Here is a 16,527-nt window from a genome sequence, read left to right on the forward strand (position 1 = left end):
GAGATTGAAGGAGCTGGGGATGTTTAGCCTGAAGAGGAGGTGGCTAAGAGGCGATATGATCACCATTTTCAAGTACTTGAAGGGCTGTCATATACAGGATGGTGTGGGATTGTTTTCTGTGGCCCCAGAAGGTAGGACCAGAACCAATAGGTTGAAATTAAATCAAAAGAATTTCCGGCTCAACATTAGGAAGAATTTCCTGACCGTTAGAGTGATTTCTCAGTGGAACAGGCTTCCTTGGGAGGTGGTGGGCTCTCCTTCATTGGAGGTTTTTAACAGAGGCTTGATGGCCATCTGACAGCAATGAAGATCCTGTGAATTTAGGGGGAGGTGTTTGTGAGCATTGTGCAGGGGTTGGACTAGATGACCCTAGAGGTCCCTTCCAACTCTATGATTCTTTGATTCTATGAACCAAAAGTGACAGAAGTGATTATATCAATTTCTGTCTCTGCCATACAGATGAATCATATAGACAGCTTCAGCTATGGTTCACTGTTGAATTTACCTGTGAGCAGGGCTGGCCCTAGACTATCTGGCACCCTAGGCAAGGCTAACTTCTGGCACTCCCAGTAAACCTTAATCAACAGAGTGACTCAATCGTCCCAGACTTGCGCTTGAAATACCCTGCAAGTTGGGCATTTTGCTTCTTGGTCCATGAGAATAAATGGGGGAGGGGTGAATAATGTAGGAGTTCCAGAGCCCTGAGCTCTCTAATTCAAGCGGGCTGAAACCGCATAGGGCAGCAAGGGCTGTGCCCCACCAGCCCCCTCACCCTTGTGCTGCTACGCTCCAAAGGAGCACATTCCTGGATCAGGATACCTTTTGTAAGCTCTACTCCCCCCCCTCCGCCCCACACACATAAACTTTCACCCTCTTTAGCTTTGGAGGCCTCATGCAGTTTAAGGCTTTTTGCATTTGTCTCCACGGGCATAAGGATTGCAAACTTGATTTTAAAAAAAAAAATCCACCAAAGCAGATACCCTCAGGAAGCCACTATTTATCCCAGTGTGCTAATTCAGGGATGTGCAGAATGCTCAGAAGCATGACTGCCACTCATTTGATGTTCCAGAGTTTGCATCCATTGGTGCAGAAGGGCTGCAAATGGGCATTTTCCAGAGTGTATTTTGGAGGCGCAACCCCAATCCCTAGGCATTTGCAATATTGTTTCTTTGTGTGTGCATATATTGGGGGTGGGGGGCTGTTGTGTTTCAGTGCAATGCCACCCTTCGATTACTAGAGCGTGCAGCCTGCAATTCCCACATGGCCACCATCAAACTTGCAGCCTGGAGGGATGGCATATTAGAAGATGGCCACACTCCCTGCACACCAAGCACACACTCTGAGAACTTCCATCTTGCAACCTTCATGTGCTCCTGAATGGGTGGGGTGGCACCTTCTGGGTCTAGGATCAGAGGAACCAGCAAGGCAGGTCCCTTTGGATGCAGAGGGTGTCCACCTGGTTTTCCCACCCTGGGGCTCTTCTGGCCAAGCATCGGCTCTTCCAACACCCCAGAAAAAGCAACCAGAAGCCCAGCTGCAGCCCCCATCCTGAAGGCCTCAGGCCTGCCCAAAAGGAGCCCTGTCATGCCATAAGCCCAACAGCCTCCCCTCTCCCAAGGAAACCCCCCTCCACCCAGTAAACAGCCATGCCACTTCAGCCATTAATTTCTGGCAGATGCATGGAGGGCTGCACCTGTTTTATCCAGCCTGGAGACGCAGGCCCAAAGGGGTGATGCCATTTCACAACAGAGGGAGCTGTAGCCCCCTGTTTGGACTGGACAGCAATGTCAGCAGCAGCACCTAGGGGTGGCCCCAGGCCAGGCATGCTGCAGTCCATTGGGGGCCCCCCTCCCTTCCTCTGTTCCCCTCTTTGCTCAGGCCAGGACTCACCGCCTCAGCTTTGCACTTGTTTCCCATGACCAGTACTGTCCACAAAGACATTTTCTCTCAGAGAGCGGCCATGGCAATGGTAATGGCTTGGCTGGGCTCCTTCCATGGCAGGGCTACTGCAGGAGCAGGGTGCTGTCTCCTCCTACTACTGGCCACCATCAGCCCAGGCTGGGTGCAGGCTCTGGTGCTGGTGCTGCTGGCTCTCTCTGCCATGCAGCTTGGGGGGGAGCCTGGGAGGGAAGCAGCCAGCAGCACCTCATGACCTCACCGAGTCACTTGGGGGCACCCAATTCAGCACCACTGAAGGCTGGTGCCCTAGGCAATCATCTGTTTTGCCTAGTAGCAGAGCCAGCCCTACCTGTGGGTTTGTTGATGTGTAATATGTGAAATGTTCATCCTCCTCATACCTTTGAGTGTTTTATACTTGGCAAGGGATTTTTGTGTGTGTTGTCTCTTTGAGAGCTTCTGCAAACAGTGGCATACCAAGGGTGGGGCAGGGAGTGCTGTTCACCCCAGGCTCAGCTTGAGGAAGGCTTTGAAGGGGGGCCCTAAGCCAGTTTCATGCTGCATCCAGTTTACCATTTTTAAAATGCAGTTCTGACTGCCGCCAATAGAGGTGCAGAAGTCTGAGCATAGCAAAATGCACACACACATTCTGGATCAGCTAAATTTCCCTTGCTCCAAGACTGGTTTAAATTTAATCCATTGGAAACAATGAAGGATGGGGACATCTTCTTTAGGGGGCAGTGTGTTTCTTAACATCCAGTCTAGTGAAGTTTACGATCACTATTTTGTGATGTTTTGGCTAGTGCTTGTTAATAAAAGTTTGTACAAAGCTCTCAAAAATGCCCTGTAGATGCTTGGGATGGTCAGCTCTTGGGCTTCAAAATGGAGAACAGAAGTTCACCCAAGTGCCTGCTCAGAACATGAGTTGTGATGGATTTTATTTCTGTTACGTCACAACTGACTTACAGCAACCCTGTAGGGTTTTTTAAGTAATAGACATTCAGAGGTGGTTTGCAGTTGCTGGCCTCCATGTTGGCCCTGCTTGGCTTCTGAGATCTGATGAAATCAGACTATCCTGGGGCTATCCAGGTCAGGGCTGGGCTGAGAGTAATGTGACTGGCCCAAATTCACCCAGCAAGCTCCCATAGCATGAGTGGGGATTCAAACCTGAATTTATCAGATCCTAATCCAACACTTTAACCACTATACCAGGGGTGGCCAACAGTAGTTCTCCAGATGTTTTTGCCTACAACTCCTATCAGCCCCAGCCATTGGCCATGCTGGCTGGGGCTGATGGGAGTTGTAGGCAAAAAACATCTGGAGAGCTACTGTTGGCTACTCCTACACTATACCATGCTGGCTCTCATGATGCAATAGTGTGTTGGAATTTGAATTTTTTTACTGTCATGTTTATACATACAAAGTTAAATAAATTGAAATTTTCACTGTCTGTGTTCTTTTCTGACTTATTATTATTGGTTTTATGTCATTATTATTACTGAAAATAATTTGGTTGTATAGAGGTGTGGCCCTGACCTGGATAGCCCCAGCCTATCCTGATTTTGTCAGATCGCAGAAGCTAAGCAGGGCTGATGTGTAGGGAGGCAATAGCAAACCACCTCCAAATGTCTGTTACCTTGAAAACCCTTCAGGGTCACCATAAATCAGCTATGACTAGACAGCAAAAAAACCCTCCAAACAAACAGAAGAAGGGATATTGAAAAATTATTCACCCTGGGTGCCAAATAAACTGGGCACACCACTGTGTACAGGTGCTTCTGGGCACTGTTCAAAGCCACAACGTCTATGTAAATAATAAAATATTTCACTGACTAATGAGCACAAAAATCATGTTTTGACTGGTTAGTTACAGTAAACTCTTCCTTGCCTGAAAACATATCTAGCTTGTTGCATCTTGCTCACTCCCACTTTCTGCTTGTGGTAGACAGCAATCTGTATTACATGTATTAATCTGGAGAGGGATTATTTGCTTCCTGTTTTAAATTATGTGACACATTCTATCAGACACATTCAAGCCCCTGCTTATGCAATTAATTTTTAACATGCTGTTAGTTTCTCACCACACTTTCCAAAGCAGACCAACTGTCTGCCTAATGTCTCTTCTTCAGCAGCCCCTATTGCCAAGTATTCTGGCTCTGTGAGTAGGATCTGAAGTGCATCAAATCCAGTAAACTGATTTATGCTGAGTCAAACCACTGACCTATCAAGGTCAGGACTGTCTGCTCTGACTGGCAGCAGCTCTCCAGTGTCTCAGATAAAAAGATCATTCATATCACATGCCAACTAATCCTTTTAGGTGGGGATTGAACCTGGGACTTCTGTATGTCATGAATCCTTTTAGTTTTCTAACTGATATTTTATTATTGGCAGCTGTACCACAAAAGTAATTGGCCCTCATCCAGATACACACTTACTATCTATATATTGCGAGAAAGCTTACACACAAATATACAAGAGAGATGTCTATACCTTTCATTACCTCTGGTATACAAAGGTCTGACATCCAGCATAAAATAGCCCCATAACACAAGCATGTTTTGCTAGAACTGAGAAGGAAACAAGGACACATCAGCCTACAAGTGATTATATATTAGACACAATCTATACAATAGCGCAGAGTGGTAAAGCTGCAGTACTGCAGTCCTAAGCTCTGCTCACAACCTGAGTTCGATCCCGGCGGAAGCTGGGTTTCAGGTAGCTGGCTTGAGGTTGACTCAGCCTTCCATCCTTCCGAGGTCGGTAAAATGAATACCCAGATTGCTGGGGAGGAAGTGTAGATGACTGGGGAAGGCAATGGCAAACCACCCCATAAAAAGTCTGCCATGAAAACGTTGTGAAAGCAACGTCACCCCAGAGTCAGAAATGACTGGTGCTTGCACAGGGGACTGCCTTTACCTTTTTCATATATATATATACACAATAGTCAGCAGTGGGCTTGTCCAAATGCAAGTTTCCCCCATGACTGGTTTTAAACTATAGTATTAAATACTGTTTATGTTATTTTAAAATGCTGTTTTGTTTACATGCATGCATACATGAACGCACAAACACCAACTACTACAAGTTGCCCTGCAACCTTTGTTATTGGGATTAGTCTCTGGTTTGGACTCTGCATATACTACAAGATGTGGGTGTTGGAGATGTTGAATAAAAATCCTCATTTTGAAAGCATACCTGTTTCTTTTACTACTATTTTTCTCCCACCTCTTTCTTTTTGTGGGAAGGTGATGCCTGCGCAGTTAGCAGCAGCTGTTTCCTAACATTGAGACCTGGCTATACAGAATGGATATCAAGAGCTGGATTATTTTCCTCTGTGTTATCCTTAGAGAGCTCTGATCCCGTAGTCCTGTTACAACAGGAGCTGCTGAAGAGATCTGACTTTAGAGCAGGCCATCTCAAGGCAAGTTGCCACTCCAAGGGCCCTTGTTCCTTGTCAGCCAGGCAGCAGAGAATGCATACCTCCTCCTGTGCCACACCTGCAAGATCTAGGCAGACGCCAAGCTCAGCAGTCTGCCTCGGATGGAGTCTCCAGATGCCTGGGTGTGGATGGGGTGTGCCTTCCTCCCTATGCCCCCAAACTTAAGTTCCGGAAGACATACCTCTAGAGCCCACTTCTGGCCAAGCAGCAGCAACATGGGTCTGGGAAGCATCCACAGATGCAAGCCAGAGCCAATGTCTCTTCCTAAATTGCTGCCCTCTGTCACTGGGCATATGATCCAGTCCTGTCTTAGAGAATGAACATGATTTCTTGGCAAACTGAGAACTAGGAGAATTTTCCTTTGCATTCCTTAAGCAGATCTTGCCATCTCGGCATCCTCCTGTGATGGCTTCAGGATCAGAACCTGTCCATTTGAAAGAGGAAGTCCCAAACATTTCCCTCCCCAAAGCAGAACTGATCCCAACCTTCCCTTCTCCCTGTTAAAGCTTGGTAGGACCGTTTTATCCCTCTTGAGATGACATTAATCCTTGGTATGGAGGCGAGTGGGTTCAGTTGGTGGGCGGGTGGGGGGAATAGTACATCTTCCCACACACTCAGGGGAACAGCAGAATCGTGAGTCCTCCACTGGCCTCTGGCAGGCGCATGCAAAGCTCTCTCCCCCCCTCACCACCCCCCCCCCCCCCACACACACACACCGCCGCCGCCAGTAGTAGACGCTCCTACTGGATGCCGTGGGTCCTGCGTCAGACCGAGCCTGGAAGCGATTGGGGAATGCTTCGCGTTTCTCTTGTTTGACTAATTATAAAGTGGCGCTCTCCACTTCCCTGGGTCCTGACTTCGGTGAAGAGCCTCCGAGCCCGCAAAGGAGACCAGCCCTGGGAGAGAAAGGGGAGGCAGCAACTCGAGCTCAGACCTCGCTTCTCTCCTGTAAGATTTGCCGCGGCTGACAATCCTCTCTAACTGCATGTCATGACTCCCCCACAAGCGTTCATTGTTGCTTGTTTCTTTCGTTCTACAGCTCCTCAAGAGGCAGCCAGTGCTTAGCTCTTCTCCCAATATCTAGGAACTGCTCCAAGCAAGAGACTCTAACAGAGCATCTATACTCAATGTAAGTAAATGTGTGTAAAGATGAGGAGGACTACGAGGAGAAGATTCTAATAACTCTTTTCTTAGTACTGCACACTTCATCTGAGTTTCACTTTCTATTAATTGTTTCTCTAAGAATAGATTCCTTTAATGATTTATCAGTGTAAACTTAGTGATAAACTTGGAAGAAACCGCTTCGAGGTGTTTCTTCCTGATCTTTTTCACTACTGGCTATCACTGGACACATTCCCTTTCTCTCTAAAATTAGCTCTTTTTGTGTGGATAGTTAGCCTTTGAAGATAAGGAGCAACAGTATTCACCTTATATTTTTGTTCCAAGGAAAAGTAGAGACACATTTTGAAAGGCACCTTCATATGGAACCTCTTAATCCACCAAAACTAACAGTTCTTTTCTGCTTAAACTATGGGATAGGGTAAAAGTTAATGGGTAAATTTTCTCCAGTCATCCAAGCTATGTTAATTGGTAAGATATTGCTAAAATGTCTTTCTGAGTAGCATTAGGCATTATAAATACTGAATCAAGGAATGATAGTCATTACAAGTTAATTAATCTTAAGTGAAACTTGAAAGAAAAGAGACGGTTTATTCTTTGAAACATGTCTTCGTCCAGGTTGTTACATTCCAGGATCTTGCACCTTTCTTTGCATCAGCCAACACAGGGCTGTAGTCTCCCATGCAATAAAGGAAGAAAGGGATGAGTTATAGTGACATTTCATGGCTTAAGCTTTTTATTTAATATGTAAAGCACACATTTAAGCCTTGACTGTCCTTACTTTGATATATGTGAAATTAAAATCAATGGGACTTGCTTGCAAGAAAATGTGCTCAGATTAATTGTTGTAGAAATTAATTAAGTAGAACTCCTGCCCCTTGATTTCCTTTTATCTATGAGCATGTTCAGTGATAAGAAAACACAGTATTTAGAATGAGAAATATGCATGCAACAGGTGAAATCTGTTGGACTAAATTCTTACTTCTTTTTGCAGACCATGACGTTGCTTCTGAGATTTTATTTCTTGCTCTTGGGTCTTAGCACATGCCTCATCCTTACAGTTCAGGCAGATTGCAGCAAAGACTGTACATTCTGTACACGACTGGCATTCCATGCCAACATCAAACCTCTGGTAAGCAGAATTAATTCTTTGTCTTTTAAAACAGCCCCCCCCAATACTACCAAGTTAGAAAATCCAGTGAGCAAATTGCACTTTTATAACCACAGAAAGCTATAATGCATATGGAAACCACAGGCAAATAGCAAAACAGTTTCACATCGGTCTCTAACAGAAACTGGTGACTGCAAATTCACTTTAATCACCCATATATAACCATAGCCAGGTTCAATAAAGAATTGCCTAAAGAATTTCTCAAACACAGTTATGTATGTTATGGTGATTCCAGTCTGTCACTGAGAACAGCATCAAGTGCAGATGTTCTGGATTTCCAGTATAGAAACACATTTTTGTATATACCCTCAGAAACTGCATATTTCCCCATCCACTTCTAGAAGAATGTATGATATGAGAGTATGAATGTATCTTAGCATTATGGTGTATCAGATATTCAGATTACTTTTCTAGCTTCCATAACAGAAGCATAACAAATATATCCCTGTAACTAAAAGCATGGAAGTAAAAGTGGCATAGTACAGCCTGATCTCATCAGATATCGGAAGCTAAGCAGGGTTAGTACATAGAGTTAGACTCTAGAGGAAGGTAATAGCAAACCACCTCTGCTTCTCAATTGCTTTGAAAGCACCTTTCTGAGATTGCCATAAATCGGCTGTGACTCAACAGCACTTTAAACACAAACACACACCTAAAAGCATACCAGCAATCTCAGGACCATGGAGAGCTCTTGTGTTTCTCACTAGTTCCTTCCTGGCATAGCAATTCATAAAAGAGAAGAAATAGATGCACTTTATGCACTAAGTATAAACTGAATCTCCAAACTGTGATCCCAAACTGCATGATAGCCTCCATGAGATTTAAACGTAGATTGAAGCTGTGCTTATTTCACTACACCACCATGGTGGCAGAATTACCATTCCTTGGGCTTTTGCAATTCCTTCCTTTGGAGGTCTGTTTTGATTAGCTGTAAATCATAATATGCAACCTTTTGGTTTGGCCTAGTGGGGCCAAGGATTATCAAGATACTTAAAATTAGAAGAAAACATGAGTCCAGAGAATCCAGCAATTAGTGTCCTTAAGGATGCATTTATGTCTAGGTATCACTATATAATTTCCATTAGAATAATAAGCCAGAATATTGCTCTTGTTGGGGAGGGGAAGCCTTCTGGTATCAGAAAAGTCTTTCTTCAATCATCTGCATGTATAACTGCATGTCTAACTCTGATGTGTTGAACTGTGTGCGTTTTGGTCTCTGGATTTTATTGCCAGAATCTGAGCAGAGAGGACCTGGGCAATTACTCCCACCTGTCCACTTCTGTTGTTTGAAGAGCAGCCTTCGATGCCATGTGACCTGTGGCTTTTGGAATTAAGATGAGTTTCAAAAGCAGTTTATAACATGGCATTGGGAAGATACTTTTTAAAGGAATAAAAAAGCAAAACAAGAATCCTAAGAAAGCTTCTGAGGGTTTATTTGTTTGTGTCCAGCCTACAATTCTATAAGGAAATTGTCCCCTACCGGACAATGAAAGAGAGAAACATACTTCCACCTTTGTACTTGGTCTTAGATCTTTTTCCAAAGGGTACAAGAAAGCCTTAGACACATCATTAAAATGCCAAAATTGTGCACTTTTTTGCCCAAAACCACCTGCACCAATTGCTTTCTGGATTCTTGAAGACTATGATGATACAATACTGTATTTGTGAAGGAAGAAAGAGAAATATCACTTTAGGAACTCGGTGAAAGTAAGTTTGCACCTTCACTCTGTGTTATCCTTCATTCTATGTATGACAAAGGAAACAGAGGTAATTAAATTCTTCCTGGTTCAAGAGCACTGCTGTACTTATTTTACTTGCTTTTTATCTTCATATTTTCTGGTCACATATTCCAGGAAGATAAATCAGCAGAATTATGTTGCCATATTTAATGTGGAAAAACATGGCAGTGAATTGGAGGTGCAAAATAAATTCCTGCTATTGCTTGGTGAAAAGCCCAGCTTGAAGATTCACAGTGCAGCTCTTCAAGCAGCCCAGAATGGTAGTGCTCCTTAAAATTATTATTTAGGTGACAGTGTAATGCTCCCATCTCATTGATTCTATCCATTGGGTTACTGCCATCTCATTGATTCTACTGTTAATCGAATAGCCAAGTGAAGAATTCAAAATATTCATAAATGATCTCTCTGTAACAGAAAGATAAATCTGAATGTAAAAGAGGCATACAAAAAGGAATGGCAAAATCATAATGCTAGATCGTAATTTTAGCTGCATTTCTATCTATAGAATTATAGGAAAAAGCGAGAACTAAATAGTCCATGATCCATTTCTTCCATTTTAAATCATTAACAGATCATTTATTTTACCATAACATTTGTGTTGGCATTTCATATAAAAATGAAATTGGTTTAGGGAAAAAAATCTTTCTAGACTATTATGTCAAAATTATTCAGAGATTAAAACATGACCATACAGAAATGGATGATTAGTCCATCTAGCTCAAGCAATGTCTTCCCTGATTTGTAGCACTCCAGAGTCTCAGGAAAATAAATTATTTCTGAAGACCCTTGGACTGGATATGCGACCTGTATATAACACATGTGCTATTTCATTAAGTCATAGCTCTTCCCCGAATACTGGTGCTAAAACAAAGGATGTATTTATTACCTCTAGGTTTACATCATTCATCGAAATCAAAGAGACCAAACTGTTTGAGAATATAGTCATTTATTTAAGGTCCCCATAGTTCTGAAACCATAATTACTGATAAGGTCCTTTTTCTTATTGTCCTATCAGTCAGTTTTCTTTCTTACTTGAGAGTAGTACAGAAGAAAAAAGCCAATCAGACAAGATAACAGTGCAGGAGAAACTGGAGATTAAGAGTCAAGGAAATGCCTCAAAATGCATTGCTTTCAAAATGGTTTCATATGTTTAAGCATGGCCATTCACATACAAACCTGTGGAAATGATATACAGAGTCTAATTACATCAATAGTAGCTATGCATGGATCACAGCCAATGTTATGACACCTGCTTTAATCCAGATATTCAAGCTTGCAAGACTTTTTTCAGTCATGGCAGAGACTGGGGTGGGAGAGATATTCTCTATGCTAAATTCTCTATGCTTTAGCTCTTTGAGCAATTAAAGATGTAATAGAAAACGTGTCCTAAATGGAAGTAATGGACTATAAAATGCTGACTATATTGGTTCTTGTCCATAAAAGTATAGAAGATTTAAATATAGGAAGACTTTGTCTTAAATAATACTTGTAAAGTGTTTGTCATTAGTTTCAGAAAAAGTAAGGGTAAGGGATAGGGGGAGTAGAGAGCACAATACATTTTAAACTTCTTCTGCATAAAAATACTTTCAAAGAATACAAGCTTACATCTACAATACTTTCTTTACATAAATTGTTCCATATTATTATCTCTATGCTAAACATCATCAACATTTTAAAATTTTATATTGCAATCTTTTGGTTAAGTTATCTATTAGTTTTGATAATTCCAATAAAGGCAATTTTGTAATATAAAATACAGGAAAAAAGAGAGAAATAAGTTCACACCATTTTTCTTCATAGGTTTTAAGGATGCTAATGATGACAAAATCAATGTTCTTATTTATGCCCTGCACACATCGACATGTTGCCATATAGAAAGCAGAAGCAAGCTTTTGTATACATAATTAAGTAAGCATATTCATCAGTATTGCTGGCATTAGGAAGATCACTTAATTTATTAAGTTTATGGACACCCACTTAAGTATTTTGCATAATAAAAAACCAGAGATCTCAGCATGTCAGTAGGTCAACTCCATTATTCTGTAACTATCAGTACACCAGGGGACATCAATTATTTCTTCAGCAAAGCCATTTAAACTGGAGATGCACTTGAGACATTGGTTAAAAAGGCACTGAATCAAACTAAAATTATTAATAACAGATTGGAACTAATTACCTACTAAGCTTGACTTGTGTGAAATGTAATGGTCTTAATCCTGCCAGTTTCTGAACTCCTTTTAAGCACTTCCCTACTAGCAGTCAGAATAAAATTATTAGACATATTTAATCTCTTCAGACACTAGATAGACATTCCATGCACTGCCACTGTGCATTGTTAACACAAAGTAATATAAGAGAAGAATAAAAATTGTTTATATCGCCTTTTTTCTTTTGGCTCATGACCTTGAAAGTGAAACAATTGGAGGGAGATATGCAGGATGTTTTATAAAACTAGCTGAACTGCAAACACATCTGTTATTTTTTTATTAAAAAACAAATTTGACTCATGAAAGTGTTCCCAGGAGCTGATTATAAATTTCATGTTCATTCTCACTAAGATTTCAAAACCCAGCTATTCCCATACAGTCTGGTTAATGTTAAGATCACTCTGGAGTATATGTTTATTGAGTTCCTATCTATGTGATTCCTGTTAAAATATGAAGTCTGAACATCATCTGTAAAAAACAAACAAACACAGCCCCCCCCCCAATCACCACCTTTTTCTATGATTTTATTATCTGTACAAAAATCATGAATATATATATATATATATATATATATATATATATATATATATATATATATATATATATATATATATATATATATATATATATGTGTGTGTGTGTGTGTGTGTGTGTGTGTGTGTGTGTGTGTGTGTGTGTGTGTATAAAATGAATACCATATGCTAAAACTAGAAATTTATAGACTGAACATGAAGGTTGAATAAGTTTCCCACTGCTGCATGTTGCATATTCATTCAACAGAATGTTCAGGCAGACAGCACTGTCAACAACAACTATCCCTTTGCAGTGATAGAGAGTGTGAATCTGGGACTCACATCCTCATAGATTTCATCTGTCTCCATTTCTAAAACCAGAAAATAGAACTGTAAGCATCAATCCCCTGTTCTGATCCAATGGTAGGAATTATGGACAAGTTCCAAGTGCTAAATGTAGAAATTAAGCCCTAGCAATAAGGCAAAGCATTATTTTGCAGGTAGCATTCTTAATTCATTAGCTGTGTTGAACTAGAATAAGCATATATTTGAAGGAAAGGCTCTAGTGATTGGTACATGGCAAGCGGTAACAAGAGATGCATTGCACTGTGTTAATATCATGCAAATCTAACTTTTTAGAAATCACTAGCATTCAAATTACATTAAAGAATATAGGTAGAGTTTCTGAAATAATGTTACCAAATGTAACAAGTTAGATATGGTAAATTAGAAATCTAAAACAAATTGTTTGAGAAATGCAAATTATTTTTAACATTAGGATTAATATATAGTGTCCTTTGAAAAGGTAGTTGCTTTTGTATAAACATAGTTGTTTAACTGGATGAAGCAGATTGTTTGAATCCTTTTTGGTTTGATTTCAGTCTGGTTATAGGAAATTGTCTTGGTCATCCTAGTGGATGACCTGTACTGGTAGATGGATGGGGTGAGTGTGACTGTGTTGATTTCTGTTGGACATCTTGGTGGCTTTTGATACCATTAAACAAGGTATTCTTCTGGATAGCCTTTCTGGGTTGAAACTAGAAAGAACTGTTTTGTGGTGGTTTCAGTTCCACCTGAAAGGTAGGTTTCAGAATGCTGTGCTAGGGGACTCCTGCTTGGTCCATTTGCTTCTCACCTATTGGCCCTCAAAGGTTCAACCTTGTCCCCTATGATTTTTAATGTGAAGCCACTGGGGAAAGTCATCCAAAGATCTGGGTAGGGTTGTGACCAATATGCAAGGAGGCTGTGTAAATTGTGACCTAGTGCCTGGAGGTGGTTTAGTGATAGATGAGGGCTGGTAAACTGAAATTTAATTCTGACAAGATAGAGGTGCTTCTGATATGTGGAAGAACTGACCCAGGAATTTAGATGTCTTTTTTCTTGAATGAGGTTGTACTTTCCCTAAAGGATCAGGCTTTGTAGTCTAGAGGTTTTTCCAGACCTGAGTGCCTGTTAGATAAACAGCTGGTAGCAATGGTGAGGAGTTCCTTTCACCTGCTTTCACTAGTAAGCCAGCTGTGGTCTTTCCTGGGCAAAACAAGATCTTGCCACTGAGGTGTATGCCCTGGCAACATTAGACTATTACATTAGACTACCCTGTGTGGGACTGCCATTGAAAAGTGTCTGGAGGCTGTAATTGGTTCAGAATGCTGCAGCCAGAATGCTGACTTGAATGGGTCCAGTCGTGTTCTACAACACTGGTTCCCAATTTTCTACAGGACTCAATTCATAATGCTGGTATTGACATTTACATCATTATACAGCTGGGAACCAGCATACCTTAAGAACTATCAACTTCCATATGAATCTACTTGACCAGGGGTGTGAAACATGCAGTTCGGGGCTGAATCAGGCTCCTATCAGGCCCTCGAGCAACTGGCTGTCATCTGCTTCCTTCTCCCTATATCTTGTTTCCTTCTGCATAACAGCTTGCTTTGCCAGGCTTGCTCAATTGCTCAGGAGCTATAGAGCAAAACCTCTATTTTCTCCATTTGCTGAGGCTCTTCCCCGCAGCCTCCTGGGGAAGGAAGGAAAGAACCAGAGCTTCCTTGCCCAGTTCCCTAGATCCCATGGGAGAAATACAAAGAAAGCATCTTTAAGACAAATGAGCACTAACATTTTAAGCATGTTTAAAGTTTTTTAAAAATATATTTGTGTTTGTTTGTGTTCTTTATAAAATTTATATCTCTGCTACCTAATCTTAAATAGGTACACACATGGCCCGACCCAACATGACTCGGCCCAACCTGACATGGCCCGGCCCCTCAAAGTCTCATTTATGTCAGATCCGGCCCTCATAACAAATGAGTTTGACACCCCTGTACTTGACCACTATGGTCATCTTCGGAGACCTTCACCATCTGAGACTAGATAGCTATCCAAAAGGTCCTTCTTAGTTAAGACATCAGAATTATAGAATTCCCCAGGCATATTTGTCTTTCTTCTTCTATCATTGTCCACAAGCGGATGAAAACTTTTCTGTTCTGTCGGTATCCTCTCCTCATTTTTTTGTGTTTTTGTGTCCAACAGTTGTGTGGAAAGTTAGCATTAAAATGTTGTAAATAAATGGACTGAAAGCTACCATCTCTATGTACAGATTTGACTTATCAAAGAAATCTTAAAGGGAAATGAAAATGAGGCTGGTTATATTCTGATTGAACTAATTTCTGTTGGGGCTATAGCACAATGCATTACTTCAGATGTTATGTAATAGTGAATATTTTGTTAATTTATAAGTGTATGCGCATGAGGTAGAGACTGACATTTTCTGTTCTTTTACATATGGCTACATAGAACATGGGACCAGAAACAGAAGTTTGTCTTAAGTTTTACTACATGTACATTCTACAGAGACACATGAAACATAAAAACTAGATGAATATTAATCTTATTGAAACAGTGTGACATACTGGCATGTTAGCTTATAATTCATGTATTAAAATAAATTTATATTAATACTTCAGAAAGTGTGGTTACTTACTGGTGGAAAAGCTCCCCAAATTTTACCAAAACAGATGAGATTATATAGTGCTGTACCAAATCATATTAGATATCGTTCCATACCAGATTAGAAAAATTCTTCTCAGTATGCTATATCAGATAAAGCTATAGTACAAAACCATGACTAATACCCTTAATACTTGGTTTATATTCTGAAATGTGAGAGTTTATATATCCCTATATTTGTAACAAAACAAGAATACATCCCAAATAATGTCTTATATTTAAACATACTTTAAAAAAAAAAAAACTATTTTTCAGGTGTGTACATTAGAATGTGAAGGAAAGTTGCCTTCTGCCAACTCCTGGGAAACCTGCAAGGAGCTCCTACAACTAACTAAACTGGATCATTCCCAGGAAGGAAATGGTGCCCTAGGGGACAAGCTAAAAGAGCAGGATGAGAGTCATTTACTAGCCAAAAAATATGGTGGGTTCATGAAAAGGTATGGTGGCTTTATGAAGAAGATGGATGAATTTTATCATATAGAACCTGAGGAGGAACCTAATGGAGGAGAAATCCTTACTAAGAGGTATGGAGGGTTTATGAAGAAGGACTCTGATGATGATGCTTTGGCTAATTCCTCTGATCTGCTGAAAGAGCTTCTTGGGACAGGGGAAATTGCTGATGCTGGGCATTATCGGGACATGAACGATAATGATGTTGACATTGCCAAAAGATATGGTGGCTTCATGAGAAACATAAGGCACAGCCCAGAACTGGAAGATGATGCCAAAGAGCTTCAAAAGAGATATGGTGGCTTCATGAGAAGAGTGGGAAGGCCAGAGTGGTGGCTGGACTACCAGAAACGCTATGGTGGATTTCTTAAGCGCTTTGCCGATTCTCTTCTTCCTTCAGATGAAGATGGAGAAAGTTACTCCAAAGAAGTTCCAGAAATGGAAAAGAGATATGGTGGATTTATGAGATTTTAAAATCCTTCTTTTTGTCCTTTTGGTCGCAAATGAAAGACTGCCTCATTTATCATGATTTATTGCAATTTGTTGCTTGTACTGTACAGTTTTTTACTGTCCTAGTTAATAATGCAACCTGCTGTCTGTTCTTTCAAGTTCTGTGCTATTTTAAGTCAACAACTAACTTCTTGTCTGTTTTCGATCTATGTTGTACTCTTCATGCTAAATCTACTTTGATTACCATATCTATTTCTTTGAAACAACACAGTTACTTAACTGCATATACAATAAATCCTTCATCCTAACTGCATAATACATCCTTAAGTATTTATTGTTTCTTGGCAATCACTGCTTTAAAAGAAATATGCTATAATGAATTTATCTGCTAATATGCAGATTCCTTCAGTCTTCAAAGAACATAAATTGGATTTTTAAGGTAAATTGTAAGGCAAAGTATGTATTCTACAGATTTATGATCCATAAATTTGATTGTGCTGAAAGCTGATCAGCCTGGCTTACACAGTTCTTATACATT

The 16,527-nt window shown here is 40.7% G+C and overlaps 1 protein-coding gene across 1 annotated transcript; it reads left to right on the forward strand.

Annotated features, from left to right (window-relative positions):
* The first annotated feature begins 7,449 nt into the window (after nucleotides 1–7,449).
* Nucleotides 7,450–16,305, forward strand: PENK (proenkephalin). Its single transcript, XM_060243751.1, has 2 exons — nucleotides 7,450–7,586; nucleotides 15,345–16,305. The coding sequence occupies exons 1-2, from the start codon at nucleotides 7,452–7,454 to the stop codon at nucleotides 16,011–16,013; spliced, it is 804 nt and encodes a 267-aa protein (XP_060099734.1). The 5' UTR covers nucleotides 7,450–7,451; the 3' UTR covers nucleotides 16,014–16,305.
* The last annotated feature ends 222 nt before the right edge of the window (nucleotides 16,306–16,527 follow it).

Source organism: Heteronotia binoei, chromosome 7, assembly GCF_032191835.1.
Source record: "Heteronotia binoei isolate CCM8104 ecotype False Entrance Well chromosome 7, APGP_CSIRO_Hbin_v1, whole genome shotgun sequence".
Lineage (NCBI taxonomy): Eukaryota > Metazoa > Chordata > Lepidosauria > Squamata > Gekkonidae > Heteronotia > Heteronotia binoei.

Bases quoted from the DNA above. Each gene is read 5' to 3' on its own strand.
- PENK (XM_060243751.1), top strand. From the start codon at position 7,452: ATGACGTTGCTTCTGAGATTTTATTTCTTGCTCTTGGGTCTTAGCACA. The intron at 7,587-15,344 runs GTAAGCAGAATT...ACTATTTTTCAG, and splicing joins ATGCCAACATCAAACCTCTG to GTGTGTACATTAGAATGTGA.